The 11667-nt window shown below is 43.5% G+C and overlaps 1 protein-coding gene across 4 annotated transcripts in view; it reads right to left on the bottom strand.

Moving 5' to 3' along the window:
• The window catches only part of gbf1 (golgi brefeldin A resistant guanine nucleotide exchange factor 1), an 89288-nt gene that overhangs the window by 42171 nt on the left and 35450 nt on the right, over positions 1 to 11667 (bottom strand). For all 4 annotated transcript variants that reach the window (XM_013914431.1, XM_013914432.1, XM_013914433.1 and 1 more), the window contains exon 4: positions 2179 to 2310. In XM_013914431.1, the coding sequence (XP_013769885.1) occupies positions 2179 to 2310 (132 nt within the window). The remainder of the gene's footprint in view (positions 1 to 2178; positions 2311 to 11667) is intronic.

The raw sequence follows: 11667 nt of genomic DNA, 5'->3' as shown, positions 1-11667 counted from the left end.
CTTTTTTACTATGGATTTAATTTGTTGATATTCTAAAAATCTTTTCTTGTTGATCCCATATTGTGTAACTAGTCTGTCAAATGGAATAAATTCTGTTCCCTCTAATATATGTTCTAAGTATTTAATTCCTTTACAACTCCATTCTGGAAAATTAATCATATTATTGTTTTGTAATATGTCAGGGTTATTCCAGATAGGTGTACGTTTGCATGGGATTAATGAAGACTCCGTCAATTTTAGAAACCTGGTCATCTTCCTAACAGCACACCATGCTGCTCTGCTAACTATGAGCTGTGGTTCTCGTCACAGAGCGGGGGCTGAACTACAATCAGCTTTTCACACACCGAGCATGCGTCCAAAGAGCTAGTTGACTGTATTTACACTCATTTTCTTTAATGCTCTGACTGTGAGATTCAGCAAATGGCCCTGTGTGACACTTTGTTTCATTACAGCAGGCAGTTTATTAAGAACATGAGAGTTTACTCCAGCCTCGGCCCCAGGCAGGCTTCAGCTGTACTCTAAGCTCGTCTCTTCTGGCAGTCCCTGCAGCCTAAGCCTCGGCTGAGCCCTGTGAGGTCCAGTGACCACGCGGCTGCTAGCAGCACAGTGTGGGACTGCTGACTACAGGAGACTCTGAGAAAATAAAGAAGGGGCAGAGGGGGAAAGATGAGCAATAAGATGAGAGCGAATAGACCCCATTTCTGGATATCTGTCAACAACCGGGCTTAGTTTGCACTCGCTCTGCCAGAAGCCCTCCGACCACAGAGAGGAGCCACTGCTCTCTAAGTAAAATTAAAATGTGTGCGTCTGACAGTCATTTCCACAGAGATGTCTGTAGACTATTCCACTATTAAACTGTATTCCAGTGTAGCCTGACAGTGTGCTGACCTTTTTGTATCATATTTGTGTGACACCCACGCTGTTCGCTCTCTGCACTTTGACAGGCCTGTGTGACTGCAGGCAGCTTTACAGACTCACAGGCAAACGCTCAGTGAGGAAAACTTGCATCCAGAAAACAGAAATCCACCAAAGCCTTACTCTGTGGTGTCTGTGTGGCCAGCAGGGGGCAGTATGTGACTGGAACGGTCATGTTTGAGTCCATTTATCTTCTACCTGCTCAGAAACTTAATGACATGCAGCTTCTAAGTTTCAGGTTTTTCCTTAGCTGGCCTAGATGGGGTGCAGCTCTGCACCGACTGAAGCTGCTCCTCAGCTTTATTCACATCCTTCGCAAGAAATCTTCAATGTAAAGGAGCGAGCACCGAGACAGTTTCCCAGCAGCTCTCTAACAGGGTGCCTACAGCTGTTTGACAGCACCGTCACGCTGCCTCAGACCCTGCTGCTCACACCAACACCTGGTGATGCATCGTCATTTCACACTTGGCAGACACTGGGCCACATTTCCCTGACGAGGCCAACGATGGCAGCGACCTTCGGTTCATTCTGCATCAACTATGAAGAACAGAAACATGTTCCTGGGCCGACTGCGCTCCTGGACTTCACCTGAAGGTGGTTTCCGCTCTTCTTGGTATCATAAAGAAAGTCACCTCAGCCAGGTGTTCGTATTCCTTCATCTGCTGAACCAAGTCACAGACACAGGCCCCACAGCCACGTTCTGGCCTGGATTTCACCTAGAAAAAAAGAGGCTGCTGGTGCTAGCACACTACAGTCAGCCACTATCCCAACACTGTGTGAGACACATGACAACATCTGACACACAATCTGCAGAATGTAATTCATGGTTTAAATGGCTCTTACACACACACACACGTCTGACCCCCTCGCCCGAGGCTGACCTCATGCTTAACTGTTTTTCTGCTATTTATTCAATAATAATAATAATAATAATAATAATAATAATAATAATAATAACAACAATAATAATAATAATAATGGATTTGATTTATATAGCGCTTTTCAAGGCTCCCAAAGAGCTTTACAATTACCAGGAACCCTCCTGTTATTAATATTAGACCTACAACCGGTCCCACACCAGTCTCACCATTTGAAGGAAATGTGATTAAACTGGGAAATGATGCTTTCTCATCCTGGGCATGAGGTTTTTGGGTTTGTTTAAGAATCGAGTACATTCATCAGCATGTTTAGTCTTCACATGAAGCCGCTCCACTACTATCTGGAAACCAGGTCGCTTTCATGTACAGGTAAGGATTTTCTTACCTATAAGGCCGTGAGACAGGAACTTGTTGACAGAGGTAAGAGCAAGGCCTGTGATTGGTCCAGTGGTGTCCTCGGAGCGCACGACTTCTAGGAAAGGCCTCAGGAAAATATTGGGTTCAACATCTGACAGCTCTGAAAAACAATGCAGGCACACATAATCAGGCACACGGTCCCCTGCAAAGGTTTTATCACTGTCATGATCTGGAGCAAACAGTTTTTCCCCAGACTCCAAATGATGGTTCGTGCAAACAGCTGCGCGGATAAATCGATGAGGAATTAACATGACCTGTGTTTTACTTAATGGTGAGGGGAAGACGAGGGGGGTGCAAGATCTTCGATACAGGCACTGCTAAGGCAGGGAGAGAAGTGTGCTAACAGTAGAATAGGTTAGCATTTGGGTAAAGAGGCTCCACACTCCCTATTATTGATCTATTCTTCTTCATTTTTTACCTCCACCAGTGTTTTTAGGGTCAATCTGCAAAACCCGACCAAAGAACAACAATCAGATCAGTCTGTGAGCACCGCAGGGTCACCAACACTCTAGCTTTTTATATCACACACGTAAACACAACAGATAATGATCAAAGTGATGAACAATAAATAAAATTAATCAATATAATGATTTAAGAGCATATTTACAAAGGACCACTACCCACTCTGTGAGCCTGAAAGCTTTTCCCACAGCGTTGGGAGCTGTCTCCGTGTGCTGCAGCAGCGAGGGTGAAACTAAGAGCCGACTACAAGAATGCACACCGTACCAGCACAGTGCAGTCAGGTGCTGCTCGTCACACTGTCAGAAGCATCATTTCGCACTTGTCTCCACGGCTTTACAGTCCAGCGGTGGCTTGTTTCACACTACTGTGTCTGGTGGCTTGCACTGCTCGTGGTGATGCAAGGCCTGGATGTAGCAGTTATGGAAACCCATCCCATCCCTGGTCCTGAGAGCAGTTCTTTCACAAATATCTGCAGAAGCAATCACAAAGCCTCGGTGCTCACTTTTAGTAAGAGACTATGATAGGTGTCCATCAGCTTTCTAGGAGGGTGGCAGTGGTTTATTACTTTATATTCAAACACATGTAGTTTAAGAGGAAGATCTGAGACGATCCAAAGGGCCATCAGTAAACACAGGGCTGAATGCAGCCGCTCTGTGGCCTTTGAGAAGTCCAGGAAAATAAATAATTATAGCTGCAGCCAAGCTTAGACTGACCTCAGGACGACACTGACCAAACTGCAATAAAGAAATGAGTTTTCAGTCAGAGGTGCGTGTTGCCTTCTATGAGCTGTGTTTGCTGCATACACAAGTCCAACTGGAGCTGAGCTTAACTGGAGACCAAAAGAAAACCAGTTTGTGAAATGAAGCCATTATGATTCACCATGAGCCTGATCCCATCTACCTTGACTTGCTGGAGCTCGTCTCTCTGCTCAGAGCTGTAGGAGAGGATCCAGCCATGTGTGCATTACCTTCACAAATGGCCCTCGCAAAGGAAGGGAAGAGAGCCGGGGGTGAACCTCTGCCCCCAGAGAGCACATCAGGATGAGGCAAACTCTCTGAGCAACAGAGGCCGTCTTTAACACATGCGCATCTATTGGCACTGGAGCAGAAAAGCTTAGAGCACAGGGAGCAACTACAGCAGATGAATCTGAGCTGAAGACACTGTTCAGACAAAAAGGACAAAAGCAGAAAGCAAACAGGCCTCTGTTTATTGTGGTGTCTTTGTAAGGCTTTCCAAACAGAGTCGTGGAGCTCTACAATCCCAAAATGCAGGATCTAAGCACAATATGGAGTTCTTCTAATGATGGAGACCCACTAACTTCCATGCATCCCTTTAAGAGGCAGTTACAGGGCTGACTGGACTCTGTGGGAAATAAACCAGAACGTTGCAGACGTCTGCTGATTTTAGACATTTGTTGCTATTTAGAAGAACAGATATAAATGAGGCCACAAACACAACAAGAGTGTGGCGTTTTTCTCCCTTTGCTCCTCAGTGCACAGTCAGCACTTACTGTCCTGTTCATGGATCAGCAGTATCCTTTCACTGCCTACTTCATGCTCCTCATTTTCCTTTGCCAAGTCTGTCAGTCCGAGGTCAGAGGTCACCACATCCCTGTGACACAGTCTGTTTAATGTTCTTCTACATGATAAAGAAAAAGCTGCTGTGACAGCCAAACAAAGACTCTTCAGTTATCATGAACACATTTGGAAAACAGCAGAAAAGGTTTTTGGGGTTTTACACTGTAGTCGTAAATAAACAAACTTTGTAAAGTAGAAACTTTTCTGTCATGTAGTCGTTTATTTCTTAATGACTTTGTGTGGTAACATGCACACACTTCTGCATGTAGTTTATTTTACGGGATGTTCAATAACTGTACATTTAATCTTTTTCATTTTAGCTCCTAAGAAATTCTGCGCTCATCCCGTTATCACTGCGGTCAGAAGCTGCTCTCTTCACGTTTTCCCAACACGCTCGCCTTTAAACCCACCTCCCCGTGTCCCAGTGTACCTGGCCTGTACCACTACCGTTGCTGTCTTTGGAACGTCTGCCCCTTTGACTCTTTCACATAATGGTATGATCCCAGTCTGTCATTACATGTGATTGGCCACATGGTGTGCCCATTGAAATCGAGTCCCACCCCTGCCTGCACTGATTCTCAGCAGGGCTGAACCCGCGGCTCCCACACACTGACGGGACATTAATAATTGACATATGAAATTATCTCGCAGGACAGATATAACTGTATAATCGGGCCATAGGTTTGACAGGCCTGCTGTGAGGTTTGCCTATGTCATCTATATTTATTAAAACTGAACAGTAGGGCTGGTCCTTTGATTTTTCTGACAGTCGACAGAGCCCCTTATAATCCCGTGTGCCTTATGTATGAACTCTGGTTGTGTTTACTAACCTCGGAACGATTTTATGTGCACGGCGCTCGAACATCTGTCAGATGTTTCAGTACGACTTTGCTGAGCAACGAAGCCGCACCGCTTGATGGATTGTCGGAGCATTACGGCTATCGTAGGCGGAGCCTCGCGGAGTGATACGTATTGTGCTTCACCATAATGTTACCGTACTGTGTGTGTATGACCTCTTTAAGTTTTGTGGATGTTATACATGGTTATGCTGAGGATGTGTCGGCCAGTTTCCACTGGAAATGCCTTTTGGTTAAACTGTCAGCGAGGAATTTGCACTGTTACATGTTTATATAACTTTAATGCAGATAAAAAACAGCTGCTTGTTTAAGTGGAAATACATTGATGTCGGGTTTTTTTGCACTAATAAAGTTGAGGAGTTGTAAAGTATTTTGTCTCGTGTCAATTATATCATCAATTATATCGTTATCACAACTTTTCAAATGTATATGGTGATAAATATTTTTGGTCATATCGCCCTGCTCTACTGAACAGAGATGTTAAGAATGTGTTATATGGAAAGGAAGTGTATAAGAGCCTGTGTTATAAACGGTCATCATCACTAAACTGACCGACGGTGAGTCATGTATCTGTGGGAGCTCTGCCAGGTCAAACAGCAGTGGTGAAACACCCTCTGCCACAGACGCTGTGGCCCGGACCCACACACTGATAACCCACCAGTGACACGAGTAAGAAGGTCTGTGACTGCAGTGCTGAGGCGCCTCATGCTAAGGCAAATATATATATATATCCCTAACCTTATTAATTTAAGTATTTATGACCTATTATTTTGTAAAGGTTGTGACACCTGGCCAGTCACCAAAGGTTTGAATGCTGTTTGTTGGATGTATGGACTATAATACAGCTGTGCTACTCTGTTTTAAAGCTAGTGTAGGAATACTCCTACATACACACCTACAGGATCAGCCATGATGAGCTTTAGATGACTGAGAAAGTGTGACATCACCACACAGCTGTGGGATGTGGTTGCTATAGTGACTAAAGCCACTGAGAGGAGGGGGAGGTGTGGAAAAAGCTGCTGTGTGGGTCACTGAGACGTTTCTGCAACTGAAAACATCCACATGAACAGAATCAACTCTGTGGGGCAGAGAGGACAAAACGTATAGTTCAGTACCAGACTTAACACAACATCCTTATGTGTAAAGTCCAGAGCCTCTGTGCGGCACTCCATGGAGGCCTGAACAGTCCCTTCTAAGGAGCCCTGCAATGGGGTGAACGTAGCTGTTGGTGATGATGTGCACGGTTCTTAAATGACAAGAACAACTTATAATTGTTTGAAAATGACTTCTGGTGAGTTTTTAAATGTAACATTTTACTAAAAGTCATGTAGCTCCATGTTAAGGTGGTAGTGTTGTCTGCATCAGGGAGAGACAGACATAAATGTGGCTCTGAAATTCAAAAGTACACATTTTATTTGAGCAATCCTTTCACCATGAGTGACACCAAGCAGAGGACAGATGTCATCACAATGATAAAAAACACGGGTTGAGATATTTGGATGAATTATGTACTAGGGCTGCCACGATTAGTCGACTATCAGACTCGTCGACGACTGATTTAATAGTCGACGCCTCGTTTGAAGCTTTGTAAGATCCTGAAAGACGGAGGAATAAGTAGCAGGATTTAAGAGTGTAATAACGGACTGAAACAGAAGATGGCAGCACTGCATGTACGAGGATGCCAGCTGCCGTTAAACCCCGAAGAGGAAGAAGCTGTGTCCCAGAATTCATAGCGCAGCCCAGCTCAGTTTCCAACAATGGCGGCATCTAGTTAGTTTTAATGTTACTCTTATTATTCTTTCTGGGTCACAAAATAAACGTTTAACATATTTTCAGGCGGGAATGTAGCTGTGTAAACCTCAAATATCTGCTCAGTTTATCAAGACACCACATATTTTCAAAAGCGCTCCGACGTTTTCGGAGACGTCTGTTACCCACTAGCTCGATAGCTAGCCGGGGGCTAGGCTCACTACCCGATCTGTGCCGGAAACCCGATCGGTACCCCACATGTGCGAAAGGTGTCTACTTCCGGTTGAAGCGTTTTACGATAGTTAGAGGTCAGAGTATCTGTTAAGCTGTTAAGAATAACAAGTATCCCTTAAAATTTTTCCAATAATGAAACATTTCCATATAATGTAGACAAAAACAAAAAGATAATTACGGATCAGGACTCCTTGATCCTTACCGCGCATGTGCAAAGTCAGACCGTACAAATTGGGTCTACCCGATCCGTACCGCGCATGTGCAGGGGTTTTCTTCTTCTTCTGTTCGTTTAATGGCAGTTTACTCCCCAGTGTACGAGGATACCGCCACCTGCTGACTGAGCGAATGAACCCTATTATACACTGAATTAGCGTCATTACAAACGTGTGTTAAATTTGATTGTCGAGTGTGTTTATACTCGTCTGTGAAGAGGATTGTTGGAATAGTGATGATGATGTGCGCTATCACTGTCAATTGTTAGTAAACACTTCATCTGGCTGATGAATCTACACGTGAGATATTACAAAGTCAGTATCATTAACTCTGTAATTCGGCGCCATTCTTCTTATTTTACGGCGCTCTTGTTCAATCGGGGGACGCTCTCTGTTGAGGAGAAAAGCATGAATTTGTTTGTAAACGGATTATCCATTGTTTAAATGTCCCGGTAGTCGAAAAGGAGGCAGAGCTGCTGAGAAATGCTAGGAGCTAACTGGGCGCTAACGGTATCATTCAAATATATTCAATGTCACAATTTTGGCAAAGAGAGGAAGTGACGCAAGATTTGCGCATGTGGGGTACCGATCGGGTTTCCGGTACGGATCGGTTAGCGACAGCAAGGCTAGAGCCGTGAGAACACCGGACTCCCGGCAAATCGTTTTCAAACCCACCGCCGTCTTTCGCTACTCAGGTTAAACATGATATATAAGTCACTTAGATAACTTAAAATGTTATTGTTTGGCTTTTTTCAGTATTTTATTTGTTCCTGAGTAAATCACGTCATCAAGCTGCGCATGTTTTGCTCGAAAGCATCGCAGCGGCTACAACCATAATCATCTGCAAATTATGCCGACAGTCATAGCAAAGAGATGAAGCACTGTTGAAATGTGGGGAAAGCCAAAAACTGCGCTTCCTCCACTTCTGTAACATTGATTCATTAATGTTGAATTCTCTCGCAGCTGTTCTGTTCCCATGTTGTTGCAGCACATTAATAACTAACCTCGTATTGTGGATGAATGATCTTAGTTGTTCTCCTGACTGAAGTTTGCCCCGTGTACAGCATCCTGCTATGTGATTGCATTTGTCCCTGACCACCAGAATCCCTCACGTTAACTTTTAATGAGTGGAAAAAAAGTTGGCTTCATCCTCCAGCTTCACTGTGCTAATGTTATGCTAACATAGCTGTGTCGCTAGCAATCACGTAGCACAACATTATATACCAGGTAGTCCAACTTCAATAACCCTGCAAACGCCACTGCTGTTTAGTTTCCTGTCTTCATTTATGTTGGAAGTGACAGCAGAGCTGTACGTTTGAATTCGTTTCAGCAATCTCTGTCAGAACATGCTATGAAATGTTTAGGTGTAAACTAGCGAGCTAACTTCCTGTTAACTTCTAACTCCGTTAAATTTAATAAATTCTGTTTTCATGGATGTTAAACTTAATTGTTACACCCGATTAGGGCTGCCACAAACGATTATTTTGATAGTCGACTAGTCACCGATTATTTTTGCGATTAGTCGACTAATCAGATCATCATCCATTGGACGTAAAACGTACAGCTTATTGCACCAGCAGCATCTGCTCTTATATAACTATCATTAGCTTACAGCTTTAAGCGTTTAAGGTCTGTGCTAACTAAAAATAGAGACAAGATGATAGTTTATCAAATTTAAATGAAATTTGCAGATTGTTTCAGTGAAGTTTAATAAACTCCTTGCTATCTAAAATACAACAGGACACCGGAGTAAATTCTCGAGCATCTTTAATCTCTTTTCAACTTTAATCTCAGCCAAACAGATTTACTCAGGAACAAATAAAACACTGAAAAAAGCCAAACAATAACATTTTTAAGTTATCTAAGTGACTCATATATATGTTTAACCTGAGTAGCGAAAGACGGTGGTGGGTTTGAAGACGATTTGCTGGGAGTCCGGTGTTCTCACGGCTCTAGTTAGCCTCGCCCCCGGCTCGCTATTGAGCTAGTGGGTAACAGACGTCTCCGAAAACGTCGGAGCGCTTTTGAAAATATGTGGTGTCTTGATAAACTGAGCAGATATTTGAGGTTTACACAGCTACATTCTCGCCTGAAAATATGTTAAACGTTTATTTTGTGACCCAGAAAGAATAATAAGAGTAACATTAAAACTAACTAGCTGCCGCCATTGTTGGAAACTGTGCTGGGCTGCGCTATGAAACACAGCTTCTTCTTCTTCGGGGTTTAACGGCAGCTGGCATCCTTGTACATGCAGTGCTGCCTCTTCTGTTTCAGTCCGTTATTACACTTTTAAATCCTACTACTTCATCCTGCGTCTTTTGGGATCTTACAAAGCGTCAAACGACGTGTCGACTATTAAATTAGTCGTCGACGATTTTGATAGTCGACGTAATCGTGACTAGTCGACTAATCGTGGCAGCCCTACACCCGATAAAGCAGCAACACTGATGATTTTATTACAGATGAAATAATTTAGACAGTTTTTAACTCTCAGTGATGCTGCAGTGTTCGTTTGACTTTGGGACCTGAAGCGGACGGAGTTTAGGACCCAGATTACTCCGCGAAGCTCCTCACTACGGCAGCCGTAATGCTCTGACGATCCATCAAGCAGTGCGGCTTACCAAAGCTGTACTAAACCATTTTTAGCAGATTTCTGCCCAAATCTGTTCGAGGTCAGTAAGTACAACCAGAATTCATACATAAGGCACACTCTTGATTTTTGAGAAAATTAAAGGATTTTAAGTGTGCCTTATAGTGTGGAAAATACGTTATACAGAAGAAAATAATATACTGTGATAGATATCGTTATCGCACATGCTTCAAATTATATCGCGATATGAATCTTAGGCCATATCGCCCAGCCCTAGTTCAAATATAAATGTATTCAGTAAATGAACATTTCAGTTCATTGAAGCCTGAGCAGAACTCAAAGCTGGATCAGCTTTTCAAACAAATGTAACAATGAGTTTTCAGTGGAAAGCATCCACCACAGACTTGTCTTTAATATTAATTAAAAATGAATGAATATGTTTTAGATCTACACATAAGTAAGTGCATCATTCACTGACCCAATCCCATCATTATTATCGTCAGGTGAGAAGGCCTCAGATATGAGATGCACGTATCGTAACTGTGGTTTGTCTAAAACTGTAGATGATGTCCAGCTACTACTGCTGCCAGCAGAATTCTGTTTCCAGTCTGAAAAACAGAGCTAATAAAAAAGGAAGCAGGTGCATTATTCAGCCAGCATGACTTTATTACCAAACCGTGCCTAGGCCACAGCCTGCCAGCCACTGTGCTGCTCTGCACCTGTTATCCTGTACGTAAAATGTATTTTCAATGGTGCATACTTTGCACAATGACTACATTATTCCAGCAGGGAGCTGGCTGGGCCCCAGCGTCCACTTAATGTGTTTCACAGTCTGCTGTCCCCTCTGTGATGGACGAGCACTAGTCACGGTCACTGTGATTATAGATAACGGATGTTTTATCACAGCAAATTAAAACCTGAGCACATACGAACAGTTCTGTATTAATGGGGCTGTTAAGTGCGAGATATTCTGCTCCACACTGAACATCATGTAAAATGTCACTGCTGACATATCCTATCAGCTCTTAAAGCATAAATGCAGCCGCCTGATTCAAATGGCTCCATTTCATTTGGATGCATAAGTGTTTGCTTGTAGTATCACAGTGAGGTGCCCTTCAGATAAGATGGGCTCATATTATCACCTCTATTTCCAGAAAAACAAACAGTGGAGAGCAAGACGCGCAATTTCCATCCCATCTTTTAACCATGTATCCTTGCCAATGTCAGCGTGTGTCTTGGTTATGATGCAGGACGGGGGGGGGGCAAACTTTAGGTGGGCAGCAGGAGCGAGAGCGCATAGAGCCGGGAGTGTGTGAGGTTGGAAATAGTACAGAGTAAGGCTGTGGACTGTCATTCAGCAGGATAAACGAATACATGGTTTCAGGCTCAGACTGGATCGTGTCAGTTATCCACGATACAGAAGCGAAGAGTGCAGAGTCGAAGGATGATTGATTTAAGGAAAAATGGAAATGCAGGGAACGTCGACGTGTCCACCACATATCAGCAGGCACGAGGATATGAAAACAAACAGCTGATAAGTAATAAGATGCTGCACTGGAAATACTCAAGTCTACATGTGCCTTTAGACACACACATCCATGTGGAATTAGACTGTTGTGTATATAATAGCAAACAAACCTAGTGTCAAACACCATTGTGACCATTTTCATATGTGGTGACAGAGCTGGCACCAACATCCAGTCTGCATGAGCCAAAAAGAGACTGAAGTGTGTGTGTGTGTGCGTGCGTGCGTGCGTGCGTGCGTGCGTGCGTGCG

This window comes from Pundamilia nyererei, unplaced genomic scaffold, assembly GCF_000239375.1.
Source record: "Pundamilia nyererei isolate P.nyererei 1_Seehausen unplaced genomic scaffold, PunNye1.0 scaffold00197, whole genome shotgun sequence".
NCBI lineage: Eukaryota > Metazoa > Chordata > Actinopteri > Cichliformes > Cichlidae > Pundamilia > Pundamilia nyererei.
The sequence above is the reverse complement of the archived record's forward strand: the minus strand, read 5'-3'. Positions and strand labels throughout refer to the sequence as shown.